We start from the raw sequence: 17,644 nt of genomic DNA on the forward strand, positions 1-17,644 counted from the left end.
GGACGTGAAACAACAGACTGGTTCCAAATAGGAAAAGGAGTACGTCAAGGTTGTATATTGTCACCCTGCCTATTTAGCTTATATGCAGAGTACATCATGAGAAATGCTGGGCTGGAAGAAGCACAAGCTGGAATCCAGATTGCCGGGAGAAATATCAATCACCTCAGATATGCAGATGACACCACCCTTATGGCAGAAAGTGAAGAAGAACTAAAGAGCCTCTTGATGAAAGTGAAAGTGGAGACTGAAAAAGTTGGCTTAAAGCTCAACATTCAGAAAACTAAGATCATGGCATCCCGTCCCATCACTCATGGCAAATAGATGGAGAAATAGTGGAAACAGTGGCTTTTGGGCTACTTTTTGGGCTCTAAAATCACAGCAGATGGTGACTGCAGCCATGAAATTAAAAGACGCTTACTCCTTGGAAGGAATGTTATGACCAACCTAGACAGCATATTAAAAAGCAGAGACATTACTTTGCCAACAAAGGTCCATCTAGTCAAGGCTATAGTTTTTCCAGTAGTCATGTATGGATGTGAGAGTTGGACTATAAAGAAAGCTGAGCACTAAAGAATTGATGCGTTTGAACTGTGGTGTTGGAGAAGACTCTTGAGAGTCCCTTGGACTGCAAGGATATCCCACCAGTTCATCCTAATGATCAGTCCTGAGTGTTTATTGGAAGGACTGATGTTGAAGCTGAAACTCCAATCTTTTTCCCACCTGATGTGAAGAGCTGACTCATTTGAAAAGACCGTGATGCTGGGAAAGATTGAGGGCAGGAGGAGAAGGTGATGACAGAGAATGAGATGGTTGGATGGCATCACCGACTCAATGGATATGAGCTTGGGCAAACTCCAGGAGTTGGTGATAGACAGGGAGGCCTGGCATGCTGCGCTCCGTGGGGTTGCAAAGAGTCAGAAATGGCTAAGTGACTGAACTGAACTGATCTGAACAGTCTTTTTGTGAAATCTTAGGGTTTTCTTTGTATAATACCATATAGTATCATGTCATCTGTGTGAAGTGACAGTTTTACTTCTTCCCCTCCAATTTGGATAACTTTTATTTTTTTTCTTAGCTAAATGTTCTGGTTAGGACTTCTAATACTATGTTGAATAATCAGCACTGATTATTCATCTTTTATGGGCATCCTTAAGGATTATGGGCATCCTTGTTTTATTCCTGATCTTTAATAAAATGCTTGCAGTATTTAACTATTGTGTATGATGTTAGCTGTGATATTGTCATGTGTGACCTTTATAATGTTGAAATATGTTCCTCTCTATACTGGCTTTTAAAATCAGAGACATTACTTTGCCAACAAAGGTCTGTCTAGTCAAAGCTATGGTTTTTCCAGTAGTCACATATGGATGTGAGAGTTGGAATATAAAGAAAGCTGAGTGCTGAAGAATTGATGCTTTTGAACTGTAGTGATGGAGAAGACTCTTGAGAGTTCCTTGGACTGCAAGGAGGTCCAACCAGTCCACCCTAAAGGCAATCAGTCCTGAATATTCATTGGAAGGATTGATGCTAAACCTAAACTCCAGTACTTTGGCCACCTGATGTGAAGAACTGACTCATTTGAAAAGACCCTGATGCTGGGAAAGATTGAAAATGGGAGAAGAAGGAGATGACAGAGGATGAGATGGTTAGATGGCATCACCAACTCAATGGACATGAGTTTGGGTAAACTCCAGGAGTTGGTGATGGACGTGGAGGCCTGGCATGCTGCAGTCCATGGGGTTGCAAAGAGTCGGACACGACTGAGTGACTGAACTGAACTGATACTGGCTTTGTTGAGAACATTGATTGATATTTCTATTGTGAACTATCTTTGCATTCCAGGAATAGATCCAGTTTGTTCATTGTGACAATAGTCATACTTTTAATGTGCTGCTATACTCTCTTTGCTAGTATTTTTGCATCAATATTCATAGGGATACTGGTCTATAGTTTTCTTTTCCTGTAGTGTCTTTATCTGGTTTTGTAGTGTCAAGATAAAGCTGGTCTCCCAGAATGAGTTAGGCCTCCTTTTCAATATTTTGGAAAACCTTGAGAAGAATTGGTTCTTCTTTAAATGTTTCATAGAATTCACTGGTGAAGCCGTCAGGTCCAGGGCTATTACTTGTCAGGCGATTTTTAATTACCTAGTAAAAAGATTACTAGATGCAAAAAAAGCATTTGACAGAATTCACCATCCATTCAGGATAAAAGCTCTCTCCAAAGTGGGGATAGAGGGAAACTATCTCAACATAAAGAACATTAATATTTGCAGCAAACCCACAGCTGGCGTCAGACTCAATGGTTAAAATCTACAAGACTTCCCACTAAATCCAGGAACCAGAAAAGGATGCCCACTCTTACCACTTATATTTAACATAGTGTTGAAAGTCCTTGGGGCTTCCCTGGTGGGTCTTATTCACAGAAATCAGATAAGAAAATGAAATAAAATGTAGAGAAGAGGTAAAACTGTCACTATTTGCAAATGACATAGAGAATCCTAAAATCTCCACCCAAAAACTACTAGAATAATAAACAAATTTAGCAAGGTTGCAGGATATAAGAGAAGTACACAGAAATCTGTTATTTCTGAAATATCAGAAACTGAAAGGAAAAAATCCATTTAAAATCGCATCTAAAAAAAAAATATGTAAGAATAAACTTAAACCAAGGAGACCTATACTCTGACAGTCTCCACAGAAAGACCTATACTCTGAAAACTATACAACACTGATGAAGGAAACTGAAGATGATTCAAAGAAATGGAAAGATATACCATGGTATTAGATTGGAAGAATTAATATTGTTAAAGTGGCCGTACTACCCAAAGCAATATACAGATTTAATTCAATCCCTATCAATATACCCATGACATTTTTCATAGAACTATAATAATCCTAAAATTTATATACAGATGTTGAGAGCTCAAGATGATAGAGTAGGACATGAGCCACTCCCTTCTTATGAAAACACTAAAATCACAACTAACTGCTAAATAACCATCAGGTGGGAAAAAACTACTGGAACCTACTAAAAAAGATACTCTACATTTAAAAAAAATAAATAAATAAGCCACAACATGATGGTAGGACAGGCACAATCACAATAAAATCAAATCCCATACCCATTGGTGGACTACTCACAAGTTGGAAAACAATTGTACCAGAGAAGTTATCCCACAGGAGTGAAAGTGCTGAGCCCCATGTCTGGCTTCCCAGCCTGGGGATCCAGCAATGGGAGGAATCCCCAGAGAATCTGACTTTGAAGGCTGGTGGGGTTAGATAATAGGACTTCCACAGAACTTCTGGGAAAAGAAATTCCACACTTAGAGGATACACACAAAGTCTCATGTGCACTGAAATACAGGGGGGAAAGTGACCCATAAGAATATTGACCTACCTGCTAAGATTGACCTAAGAATATTGACCTACCTTCTGCAGAGGTGGGGGGTAGCTGCAGCTCACTGCAGGGACAAAGACACTGGCAGTAGCAGTTTTCAGAAGTACCCATTACCATGAGCCCTCCTGGAATGTGCCATTTGCCCCACCAAACAGCCTGTAGGCTGCAGTGCTGGGTCACCTAAAGCCAAACAACCAATAGAGCAGGAACACAGTCCTGCCTATCAGCAGACAAGTGGCTTAAACTCTTCCTGAGCATGGCCCTGCCAACCAAAGAGACAAGACCCAATTGCACCCATCACTGAGCAGGAATCAGCCCATCTAATCAGGAAACCTGCACAAACCTCTTAGACAACCTTATCCAACAGAGGCAGACAGTAGAAGCAAGAACTACAAACCTATAGACTGTGGAACAGAAATAACAATCACAGAAAGTTAGTCAAAGTAAGACAGCAGAGGAATATGTCCCAGATGAATAAATAAGATGAAACTCCAGAAGAACAACTAAGTCAAGTGGAGATAGCCAATCTATCAGAAAAAGAATTCAGAATAATAATAGTGAGGATGATCCAAGATATTAGGGAAAGAATAGAGGCAAGGATCAAGAAGATGCAAGAAATGTTTAACAAAGGCCTAGAAGAACTAAAAGAAAGGAGCAGTGACCCCACAAGAGACTGACCCACACTTGCCTGTGAGTATCCAGGAGTCTCCGGAAGAGGCGTGGGTTGCAGGTGGCCTGCTGTAGGGTCAGGGGCACTGAGTGTGGCAGTGCGTGCTTGGGACCTTTTGAAGGAGGTCACCATTATCTTCATTACCTCCACCATAGTTTGGCCTCAGGTCAAACAACAGGGAGAGAACACAGCCTAGCCCATGAACAGAAAATTGGATTAAATATTTACTGAGCATGGCCCTGCCAACAGAACCAGACCGTTTCCCCCACAGTCAGTCTCTCCCTTCAGGGAGCTTTCATAGCCTCTTATCCTTATCCATCAGAGGGCAGACAGAATGAAAACCACAATCACAGAAAACTGATCACATGGACCACAGCTTTGTCTAACTCAATGAAAATATGAGCCATGCCATGTAGGGCCACCCAAGATGGACAGGTCATGGTGGAGAGTTCTGACAAAACTGGTCCACCGGAGAAAGGAATGGCAAACCACTTCAGTATTCTTGCCTTGAGGCCCCATTAACAGTATAAAAAGACAAAAAGATATGACACTGAAAGATGAAATTCCCTGGTCGGTAGGTGCCCAATATGCTACTGGAGAAGAGTGGAGAAGTAACTCCAGAAAGAATGAAGAGACAGAGCCAAAGCAAAAAAAACGCCCAGTTGTGGATGGGACTGGTGATGGAAGTAAAGTCCGATGCTGTAAAAAAGAACATTGCAAAGCAACCTGGAATGTTAGGTCCATGAATCAAGGTAAATTGGAAGTAGCAAACAGGAGATGGCAAGAGTGAACATCGACATTTTAGGAATTAGTGAACTGAAATTGACTGGAATTGGTGAATTTAACTCAGATGACCTTTATATCTACTACTGTGAGCAAGAATCCCTTAGAAGAAATGGAGTAGCCCTCAGTCAACAAGAGTCCAAAATGCAGTATTTGGGTGCAATCTCAAAAACGACAGAATGATCTCTGTTCGTTTCCAAGGCAAACCATTCAATAACACAGTAATCCAAGTCTATGCCCCAACCACTAATGCTGAAGAAGCTGAAGTTGAACAATTCTATGAAGACATACAAGACCTTCTAGAACTAACACCAAAAAAAAAAAAAAAGTCCTTTTCATCATGGGGGATTGGAATGCAAAAGCAGAAAGTCGAAAGAAACCTGGAATAACAGGCAAGTTTGGCCTTGGTGTACAAAAGGCTAACAGAGTTTGGCCAAGAGAATGCATGGGCCATAGCAAACACCCTCTTCCAACAACACAAGAGATGACTTTACACATGGACTTCACCAGATGATCAATACTGAAATCAGATTGATTATATTCTTTGAAGCTAAAGATGGAGAAGCTCTGTACCATCAGCAAAGACAAGACCAGAAGCTGACCATGGCTAAGATCATGAACTCCTTATTGCCAAATTCAGACTTACATTGAAGTAGGGGAAACCACTAGACCATTCAGGTATGACCTAAATCAAATACCTGACAGTTATACAGTGGAAGTGACAAATAGATTCAAGGGATTAGATCTGATAGAATGCATGAAGAACTATGGGCAGAGGTCCATGACATTGTACAGGAGGCAGTGATCAAGATCATCCCCATGAAAAAGACATGTGAAAGTGCAAAATGGTTGTCTCAGGAAGCCTTACAAATAGTTGAAAAGAGAAGGTAAAGGCAAAGGATAAAAGGAAAGATATACCCAGTTGAATGCAAAGTTCCAAAGAATAGCAAGGAGAGATAAGAAAGCCTTCCTCAGTGATAAATGTGAAGAAATGGAGGAAAACAATAGAATGGGAAAAACTAGAGATCTCTTCAAGAAAATTAGAGATACCAAGGGAACATTTCATGTAAAGATGGGCACAATAAAGGACAGAAACAGTATGGACCTAACAGAAGCAGATATTAAGAAGAGGTGGCAAGAATACATAGAAGAACTGTACAAAAAAGATTATGACCCAGATAACCATGATGGTGTGATCACCCATCTAGAGCCAGACATCCTGGAATGTGAAGTCAAGTGGGCCTTAGGAAGCATCACTATGAACAAAGCTAGTAGAGGTGATGGGATTCGAGTTGAGCTATTTCAAATCCTGAAACTTGACGCTGTGAAAGTGCTGCACTCAATATGCCAGCAAATTTGGAAAACTCAGCAGTGGCCACAGGACTGGACAAGGTCAGTTTTCCTTCCAATCCCAAAGAAAGGCAATGCCAAAGAATGCTCAAACTACCACACAGTTGTACTCATCTCACACGCTAGCAAAGTGATGCTCAAACTTCTCCAAGCCAGGCTTCAACAGTACATGAACCATGAACTTCCAGATGTTCAAACTGGATTTAGAAAAGGCAGAGGAACCAGAGATCATATTGCCAACATCCATTGGATCATCAAAAAATCAAGAAAGTTCCAGAAAAACATCTACTTCTGCCTTATTGACTACACCAAAGCCTTTGACTGTGTGGATCACAATAAATTGTGGAAAATTCTTCAAGAGACAGGAATACCAGACCACTTACTTGCCTCATAAGAAATCGGTAAGAAGCAATAGTTAGAACCAGACATGGAACAACGGACTATTTCCAAATTGGGAAAGGAGTACATCAAGGCTGTATATTGTCATCCTGCTTATTTAACTTATATACAGAGTACATTATGTGAAATGCCAGGCTGGATGAAGCACAAGCTGGAATCAAGATTGCCAGGAGAAATATCAGTAAACTCTATATGCAGATGACACCACCTATGGAAGAAAGCAAAGAAGAACTAAAGAGCCTCTTGAAGAAAGAGAAAGAAGAGAGTGAAAAAGCTGACTTAAAATTCAACATTCAGAAAACCAAGATCATGGCATCTGGTCTCATCACTTCATGGCAAATAGATGGGGAAACAATGGAAACAGTGACAGACTTTATTTTCTTGGGTTCCAAATCACTGCAGATGGTGACTGCAGCCATGAAATTAAAAATGCTTGCTCCTTGGAAGAAAAGCAATGATCAACCTAGGCAGTATATTAAAAAGCAGAGACATTACTTTGCCAACAAAGGTCCATCTAGTCAAAACTATGGTTTTTCCAACAGTCGTGTATGGATGTGAGAATTGGACTCTGAAGAAGGCTGAGCACCGAAGGATTGATGCTTTTGAACTTTGGTGTTGGAGTAGACTGTTGAGAGTCATGGACTTTTTCAAAATTCATGAGATATGCAGATGATGCCACCCTTATGGCAGAAAGCCATGAAATTAAAAGACTCTTGATCCTTGGAAGAAAGGCCATAACCAACCTAGGCAGCATATTAAAAAGCAGAGACATTACTTTGCTGATGAAGGTCCATATAGTCAAAGCTATGGTTTTTCCAGTTTCATGTATGGACCATAAAAAAGGCTTAGCATTGAAGAATTGATGCTTTTGAACTTGGTGTTGGAGAAGACTCCTGAAAGTCCCTTGGACTGCAAGGAGATCCAACCAGTCAATCCTAAAGGAAACCAGTACTGAATATTCATTGGAAGGACTGATGCTGAAGCTGAAACTCCAATATTTTGGCCACCTGAGGGGAAGAACTGACTCACTGGAAAAGATCCTGATGCTGAAAAAGATTGAAGGCAAGAGGAGAAGGGTCGACAGATGATGAGATGATTGGATGGCATCACCAACTCGATGGACATGAATTTGAGCAAGCTCTGGGAGTTGGTGATGGACAGGGAAGATTGGTGTGCTGCAGTCTATGGCATCATAAAGAGTTGGACAGGACTGAGCAACTGAATTGAACTGAGAAAGTTGGCAATGAGGAAACCTACCTCAGTACAGTGAAGGTCATATACAATAAACCTACAGCTAGCATCATAGTTAATGATGAAAAGCTGGAAGAGTTTCCTCTAAGGTCAGGAACAGTCCACTCTTGCCCCTTTATTCAGCATAGCTTTGGAAGTCCTAGTTATGGAAATCATAGAAGAAAAAGAAATAAAGGAAATGCAGATTGGAAAAGAAAAAGTTAAACTGTCACACTTTGCATATGACATGATACGATATATAGAAAATCCTAAAGACACTATCAAAAACTATGAGAGCTCATCAGTGAATTTGGTAAAGTTACAGGTTACAAAATTAATACAAAAAATATGTTGCATTGCTATACACTAGAGAAATGAAGCAAACAATCCCATTTACCATTGCAACAAAAAGAATAAAATGCCTAAGAATAAACCTACCTAAGGAGACAACAGCCCCTTACTCCAAAAACTGTGACACCGAAGAAAGAAATCAAAGATGACAAAATAGTTGGAAAGATACACCATCCTCTTGGATTGGAAGTGTCAATATTGTCCAAGTGACTATACTGCCCAAGGAAATTTAATGATTCAGGGAATCCATATAAAATTATCAATGACATTTTTCACAGAACTAGAACAAAAAAAAAAATCTTAACATTTATATGAAGACACAAAAGACCCTGAATAGTGAAAGCAATATTGAGAAAGAAAAACAGAGCTGGAGGAATAAGGCTCCTTGACTCCAGACTCTACAATGCTGTAGTCATCCAATCATTATGATACTGGCCAAAAATAGAAATAGAGATTAATGGAACAGGATAGAAAGTCTAGAAATAAGCCCACATACCTATGATCATTTAATCTTCAACAAAGGAGGCAAGACTATGCAATGAAGGAAAGATAGTCTCTGCAATAAACGGCCCTGGGGAAATCAGACAGTTACATGTAAAAAAAAAAAAAAAAAAAGAAATTAGAACATGTTCTAACACCATACACTAAAGTCAAAATGGATTAAAAATGTAAATGTAAGACCAAACACTATAAAAGTCTTAGAGGAAAACCTAAACAGAATACTCTGAGATAAATTGCAGCAGAATTTTTTTCTGTCTCCCAGTGTAATGGAAATAAAACCAAAAATAAATAGGACTAATTAAACTCAGAAGCTGTTGTACATCAAAGGAAATGATAAACAAAACAAAAAGGCAACCTGTAGAATGGGAAAAAAATATTTGCTAATGATGTGACCAACAAGGGATTAGTCTCAAAATTTACAAATAGTTCATGGAGCTTAATATCAAAAAACAAACAATCCAAGCAAAAAAATGGGCAGAAGACCTAAGTAGACATTTCTCCAAAGAATACATACCTATAACCATGAAGCACATGAAAAGATGTTCAACATTACTAATTTAGAGAAATGCACATCAAAACTACAATGATATATCACCTCACACCAGTCAGAATTGCTATCATTAAAAAACAAAAACAATAAATGTGGGAGAAGGTGTGGATAGAAGGGAACCCTCTTATACTGTTGGTGGGAATGTATGGAAGTTTCTTCAAAACCTGAAAATAGAGCCAACATGATCCTGCAATCCCATTCCTGGGCATACATCCAGATAAAAACATATATCCAAAAGGATTAATGCACCCCAGTGTTTATAGCAGCACTCTTTACAATATCAAAGACATGAAAGCAACAGAAATGTTCCCTCAACAGGTGAATGGATAAAGAAAATGTGGTACATATATACAATGGACTATTACTCAGTCATTCATGGGGTCACAAAGAGTCAGACATGACTGAGCAACTGAACTGAACTGAAAAAGAATGAAATAATGCCATTTGCAAGCAATATGGATGGACCTAGAGTGAAGTAGGTCGTACTGAGTGAAGTAGGTCAGACAGAGAAAGACAAATATTGGATGATTTTGCTTATATGTGGAATCCAAAAAAAAAAAAAAATGATACAAATGAACTTATTCACAAAACAGAAACAGATCCATAAACTTAGAGAATGAACTTATGGTTACCAGAGGGGAAGGATGGTGGAGGAGGGTTAGGGAGTTTATTGACATGTACACATTACTATATTTTAAATGGATAACCAACAAGGACCTATTGTATAGCATCAAGAACTGTGCTCAATATTTTATAACAATCTAAATGGGAAAAATATTTGAAAAAGAATAGATATATGTATATGTAAAGTAATGCTCAAAATTCTCCAAGCCAGGCTTCAGCAATATGTGAACCGTGAACTTCCTGATGTTCAAGCTGGTTTTAGAAAAGGCAGAGGAACCAGAGATCAAATTGCCAACATCCGCTGGATCATGGAAAAAGCAAGAGAGTTCCAGAAAAACATCTATTTCTGCTTTATTGACTATGCCAAAGCCTTTGACTGTGTGGATCACAATAAACTGTGGAAAATTCTGAAAGAGATGGGAATACCAGACCACCTGACCTGCCTCTTGAGAAATTTGTATGCAGGTGAGGAAGCAACAGTTCGAACTGGACATGGAACAATAGACTGGTTCCAAATAGGAAAAGGAGTTCGTCAAGGCTGTATATTGTCACCCTGCTTATTTAACTTATATGCAGAGTACACCATGAGAAACCCTGGACTGGAAGAAACACAAGCTGGAATCAAGATTGCCGGGAGAAATATCAATAACCTCAGATATGCAGATGACACCACCCTTATGGCAGAAAGTGAAGAAGAACTAAAGAGCCTCTTGATGAAAGCGAAAGAAGAGAGTGAAAAAGTTGGTTTAAGCTCAACATTCAGAAAACAAAGATCATGGCATCCGGTCCCACCACTTCATGGGAAATAGATGGGGAAACAGTGGAAACAGTGTCAGACTTTATTTTTCTGGGCTCCAGAATCACTACAGATGGTGACTGCAGCCATGAAATTAAAAGACGCTTACTCCTTGGAAGGAAAGTTATGACCAACCTAGATAGCATATTGAAAAGCAGAGACATTACTTTGCCAACAAAGGTTCGTCTAGTCAAGGCTATGGTTTTTCCAGTGGTCATGTATGGATGTGAGGGTTGGACTGTGAAGAAAGCTAAGCGCAGAAGAATTGATGCTTTTGAATTGTGGTGTTGGAGAAGACTCTTGAGAGTCCCTTGGACTGCAAGGAGATCCAACCAGTCCATTCTGAAGAAGATTAGCCCTGGGTGTTCTTTGGAAGGAATGATGCTAAAGCTGAAACTCCAGTACTTTGGCCACCTCACGCGAAGAGTTGACTCATTGGAAAAGACTCTGATGCTGGGAGGGATTGGGGGCAGGAGGAGAAGGGGACGACAGAGGATGAGATGGCTGGATGGCATCACTGACTCGATGGACATGAGTCTGAGTGAACTCCGGGAGTTGGTGATGGATAGGGAGGCCTGGCATGCTGCGATTCATGGGGTCACAAAGGGTCGGACACAACTGAGCGACTGATCTGATCTGATTATTCAATCACATTGTTGTACACCTAGAACTAACACAACATCATTAATCAACTATACTTCAAGATAAAATAAAAAGTTAAAATAAATTTTAAATGGAACCACAAAAGAGCCTGAATTCTGAAAACAATCCTGAAAAAAAGAATAAAGCTGAAGGCATAACCTCCAGACCTTAGATACACCATACAGTCATTGTAACAGTTTGGTAATGGAACAAAAACAGACATATGGATCAATGGAAAAGAATAGAGAGCCCAGAATTAAACCCACACATCTACCATCAATTAATTTACAACAAAGGAGGCAAGAATACACCATGAAGAAAAGACAGTCTCTTCAACAAGTTATTTTGGGAAAACTGAACAGTCACATGTAAAACAATGACATTAGGACATTTCCTCACACTGTATACAAAAACTCAAAATGGTTAAAAACTAGATGTAAAACTTAAAATCATAAATTTCCTAGAAGATAAGATAGGCAGAACATGCTTAGATAAAAATTATAACAATATTTTCTTGGATCATTCTTCTAAGGCAAAAGAAATAAAAGCAAAAAAAAAACCCAAAACCCAAATAGGCCATAATTAAAGTTAAAAGCTTTTGCACAGCAAAAAAAATCCATCAACAAAACTAAAAGACAACGTGCAGAATGGGAGAAAATATTTGCAAATGGTATAAACAATAGCAGTAATATTCAAAATAGGTAAATAACTCATACAACTCAATATCAAAAAACAAATAATCCAATTTAAAATATGGGCAGAAGACCTGAATAGACATTTAGAAGACAGACAGGTGGCTAACAGGCACATGAAAAGATGATCAACATTGGTAATCATCAGAGAGATGCAAATCAAAATTATGAGATATTATCTCACATCTGTCAGGATCAGTTCAGTTCAGTCACTCAGTCGTGTCCGACTCTTTGCAACCCCATGAATCACAGCACATCAAGTCTCCCTGTCCATCACCAACTCCCGGAGTTCACCCAAAACTCCAGTGCATCGAGTTGGTGATGCCATCCAGCCATCTCATCCTCTGTTGTCCCCTTCTCCTCCTGCCCCCAATCCCTCCCAGCATCAGGGTCTTTTCCAATGATTCGACTCTTTGCATGAGGTGGCCAAAGTATTGGAGTTTCAGCTTCAGCATCAGTCCTTCCAATGAACACCCAGGACTGGTCTTTAGGATGGTTGGATCTCCTTGCAGTCTAAGGGACTCTCAAGAGTCTTCTCCAACATCACAGTTCAAAAGCATCAATTCTTTGGTGCTCAGCTTTCTTCACAGTTCAATTCACATCCATACATGACCACTGGAAAAACCATAGCCTTGACTAGACGGACCTTTGTTGGCAAAGTAATGTCTCTGCTTTTCAATATTCCATCTAGGTTGGTCATAACTTTCCTTCCAAGGAGTAAGCGTCTTTTAATTTCATGGCTGCAATCACCATCTGCAGTGATTTTGGAGCCCAAAAATTAAAGTCTGATACTGTTTCCTTTGTTTCCCCATCTATTTCCCATGAAATGATGAGACCAGATGCCAGATATCATCAAAAAGTCTACAAGTAACAAATGTTTGTGAGGATGTGAAGAAAAGGGAACCCTCATACACTGTTGGTGGGAATGTAAATTGGTGCAGCTAATGCGAAAAACAGTATGGAGGTTCCTCAAAAAACTAAAAATAGAACTATTATATGATCCAACAATTCCACTGTTGAGTTTCATTTTCAAAGAAAATGAAAACAATAATTCAAAAAGATGTATGCACCCTGCTATTTTTAGAAGCATTATTTATAATTACCATGATAGTTAATCAACCTACATGTCCATCAACAGATAAATGGATAAAGAAAATGTGGTATGTATATATATATATGGAATATTACTTGGCTATCAAAAAGGACAAATTCTGCCATTTGCAATGTGAATGGACCTAGAGATTATTATGCTTAGTGAAAAAGTCAGACAAAGACAAATACTCTATATTATCACTTATATGCTGAATCTACAAACTAAAACAAATGATCTATATAACAAAACAGAAACACACTTACAGGTACAGAGAACAAGCTAATGGTTACCAGTGAAGAGTGGGAAAAGGGAAGGAACAAAATAGGGGTAGGGGGTTAAGACATACAAATTACTATGCATAAGGTAGAAAAGCAACAAGGATATAATTTACACACAGGGAAATATAGCCATTATTTTGTAACATTAAATAGAGTATAATCTTTAAAAATAATTAAAAAAATATAATATTGTAAATCAACTATACTTCAATAAAAAGCAAAATGGAACAGAGGCTATCAGTTAAAGGTGTCAATTTTAATGTTTATTTTAGTTATTTTGATGCCAAATATCATTTTCAGTATATCCTTTGTACTTTCTATTTGAATTTCATGTAGTTCTAGTGACAGTTTCATGATGGAGTATATAATTTAAAATTATACTCCTTTGTTTATTTTATTTTAGGACTTTCACATGGCTTTGAAACAAGAATCAGAATTTGAAAGGAAAGACAGAGCTGCCAGAGTCATTCAGAAGGCCTGGAAATGTTTTCTTGTGAGTTTCTTTCTTTTTTTGTGGCTTTATTGAGATATAATTGATATATAGTTCAACTGTTTATAAAATTCAATGGCTTTCAGTATTACTATATTAAAGAGTTATACACCAGCATTTGCTTGATAAGTAGACTTTTTTAAAGTTTGAAAAAGTTAACTAATTATCTTATTAGCCTCACAAATATTTACTGAGTTTCTGATCTAGGTCAGGTACTTTAATAATGGCCACTATAATGAAATCATCACTTATTTGGTTTTCACCTCTGAAAACTTTATTTCTTGACTCTGGAATCAGGTTTGCAAGCAAGTGTTAGGGATACATTTACTCATTAAATATTTATTGAGTACCTACTCTTGAGGACATAATGTATATCTGGATTAATGTAGTAGTTTCTTGCTGTGTTACACTATGCTCTGTGGTTTTCTTATCCAATAAGGACTATTCCAAGTTGATTTACTGGATTAGGTGAGAGCCAAGAGGTAAAATGAATTCTTTTCTCACTAGGATAGTATCAACACTCTGTAAAAGTGGTGTGTCTGTTTCTGGCACACAAAAATAATTTCATAACAGTTAATGATGTCTTGAAAAATAGTTTCCATTATTTGCCTATGCTTCAGTTCAGTTCAGTCGCTCAGTCGTGTCCGACTCTTTGCGACCCCATGAATCACAGCACGCCAGGCCTCCCTGTCCATCACCAACTCCCGGAGTTCACTCAGACTCACATCCATCGAGTCAGTGATGTCATCCAGCATCCTCTGTCGTCCCCTTCTCCTCCTGCCCCCAATCCCTCCCAGAATCAGAGTCTTTTCCAATGAGTCAACTCTTCGCATGAGGTGGCCAAAGTACTGGAGTTTCAGCTTCAGCATCATTCCTTCCAAAGAACACCCAGGGCTGATCTCCTTCAGAATGGACTGGTTGGATCTCCTTGCAGTCCAAGGGACTCTCAAGAGTCTTCTCCAACACCACAGTTCAAAAGCATCAATTCTTCGGTGCTCAACCTTCTTCACAGTCCAGTTCTCACATACATACATGACCACAGGAAAAACCATAGCCTTGACTAGCCGGACCTTTGTTGGCAAAGTAATGTCTCTGTTTTTGAATATGCTATCTAGGTTGGTCATAACTTTCCTTCCAAGGAAAGCGTCTTTTAATTTCATGGCTGCAGTCACCATCTGTACTGATTTTGGAACCCAAAAAAATAAAGTCTGACACTGTTTCCATTGTTTCCCCATCTATTTCCCATAAAGTGATGGGACCGGATGCCATGATCTTTGTTTTCTGAATGTTGAGCTTTAAGCCAACTTTTTCACTCTCCACTTCACTTTCATCAAGAGGCATTTTAGTTCCTCTTCACTTTCTGCCATAAGGGTGGTGTCATCTGCATATCTCAGGTTATTGATATTTCTCCCGGCAATCTGGATTCCAGCTTCTGTTTCTTCCAGCCTAGCGTTTCTCATGATGTACTCTGCATATAAGTTAAATAAGCAGGGTGATAATATATAGCCTTGACGTACTCCTTTTCCTATTTGGAACCAGTCTGTTGTTCCATGTCCAGTTCTAACTGTTGCTTCTTATGCTAGGGCATAACAATAGATTTCCAACACTAAAAAATTTTTTTTTCTTTAAAATTTATTATTCCTTTGTTGGTATCTAACAGCATGCTTGTTGTCCAGGCCTAAGTTTTTCTGTCATTTTCTAATTTGTTCTCTTCCACATTCAAATCCAATCAGCCACATACCTTTGAACACTCATTACATTCCTGACACACTGCTAGGCTCTTTAAAATACATCCTTGAATTTAAAGAGCTTCAGTAGAAAAGCCTTGTATGTAAACAAGTGTGTGTGTGTGTTTTAATAAAATGGTAGACTGAGCACACATTTTCACTTTCTATCCCTTTAGAATCCAAATGAAGTGACAATATATTGAAAGTTCACCCATAACAGAGAGAAGGGAGTTCCTGAGTAAATAAATTTTATCTTAGTCTGGAAAACCAAAAATAAATGGTAGTATCTTATTGGACATATCTATGTAGAATATTTACCTAGACATACTTAAAGAGGCACTAATGAGATAGCCTGTTTGTCATTGGAACCCTAGGATTTAGTAATTCTAAAGGGCTAAAAGGAAAATGGCTATAGACAATGAGGCTAATTGAAAGTCTGTACATGTAACAGTTATGCCAGTTGTCTCCAATGTCACTTCAAGACTAAAAGCTGCAGGCTGGTGGATATGTCTTATTAGTCAACTATCTGCTGGTAGATGGATATTAACTGTTGGGGATAAGAAGAAACAAACCCTGAGCAGCCTGAAGTGTTGGGAAGATGGTGTAGCAAGAGCAAAGAAAGAAAGATCTCTTTGGTTCCAGAAAATGTCCTGAAAAAGAGGAAGGCTTATCAGGCCCTCAGAGTCACCCAGGCAAAGGAGGAGCTTTTGCAAAGGAAAGAGCAAAGAAAAGAAAAAGAGCTCAAATGTAAGCAACTAGAATGGTTCCTACATAATTCCTGGCATCAACTGCATGACAGAGTGTGGTTCTAAAGACTAGAAGTGAAACCTCACAGCTTGGAAGCGCCAGATAAACATTCCATGGTCTTTGTTGTATGCACCCAAAGGAATAATGGGGTGAATTTACTGGTGCAGAGGACCATTGCAAGACTTCATCTGAAGAACATTTTCAGTGGTATCTTTATGAAAGTAACCCCTTAAACCATGAAAAAACTTTGTGTAGTGGAAACTTACGTGACCTGTGCTGTGTGCTTAGTCACTCAGTTGTGCCCAACTTTGTGACCCCATGGACTGTAGCCCACCTGGCTCCTCTGTCCATGGAGATTCTCCAGGCAAGAATAGTGGAGTGAGTTGCCATGCCCTCCTCCAGGGGATCTTCCCAACCCAGGGATCAAACCCAGGTCTACCACATTGTAGGTGGACTCTACCATCTGAGCCACCAGGGAAGCCCAGGTGACCTAGGGATTTCCAGATCTGAAGCCTGTTCAGGAGCTCATCCTGAAACACAGACAAGCCAAGGTCACGAATAAAGTCATCTCTCTGACACAGAGATTGAGGAGCACCTGGGGAAGTTTGGTGTCATTTGCTTGGAAGACCTCATTCATGAAACTGTCTTCCCAGGAAAGGATTTTCAGGTGATATCAGGGTTCCAGTGCCCTTACCAGCTCTCAGTGGCCTATCACAATATGAAGTGGGCTTACCTGGCTATCGCGATGAATGCATCAATCACTTTATCTGGCAGCTGAACTAAACCCAGAATATCTGAAAGCACAGGGCTTTGGAAGACTGTGTTTTTGTTTTATGAATTTGTTACCCTTTATCTTCAAGGAAGATTATTTTCTGCTATATCTTCAGAAACTGGAGGTCACGGGTCAAGGAAAAAGATGATAATATTCACAGCAGGCACTTTTCATCCCACCTCAGTTCCAGGGAAAAGTTCCTGTGTGTTTTCTGTGATGACCACTGTCCACCACTGAAACCAGCAAAAGACTCTATAGGGGAGGGAGTCTTGTCTTATCACATCTTCTATCCTGGGGTTTAATGTTGGTGAATTAATACCCAAGAATGAATACAAGATAGCAGTGGACCAAGCCCAGGGCCTTGTTTTTGAAAGAACTTGATGTACAGTTAGAAAGAAGTGCAGAAAAACAATGCTTGACTGTCTCTGCTGTGAGTCCATGTTCTAACTTCAGTGACAGCTTGGCAAGCTCTCAGATATGGCTGGCTCTAGGTGGTGTATCTGGTGGCTTCCTCATTCTTGTCTCCAACTGGCTTAGTGCTGTTCTAGATCTC

The 17,644-nt window shown here is 39.3% G+C and overlaps 1 protein-coding gene across 1 annotated transcript in view; it reads left to right on the forward strand.

The window, feature by feature from the left end:
- Nucleotides 1-13,762: 13,762 nt before the first annotated feature.
- Nucleotides 13,763-17,644, forward strand: part of C15H11orf65 (chromosome 15 C11orf65 homolog) — a 58,380-nt gene continuing 54,498 nt past the window's right edge. Inside the window, exon 1 of the mRNA XM_070383217.1 lies at nt 13,763-13,848. Coding sequence (XP_070239318.1) covers nt 13,768-13,848 — 81 coding nt within the window. The 5' untranslated portion in view covers nt 13,763-13,767. The remainder of the gene's footprint in view (nt 13,849-17,644) is intronic.

This window comes from Bos mutus, chromosome 15 (genome assembly GCF_027580195.1).
Source record: "Bos mutus isolate GX-2022 chromosome 15, NWIPB_WYAK_1.1, whole genome shotgun sequence".
NCBI classification, from domain to species: Eukaryota; Metazoa; Chordata; class Mammalia; order Artiodactyla; family Bovidae; genus Bos; species Bos mutus.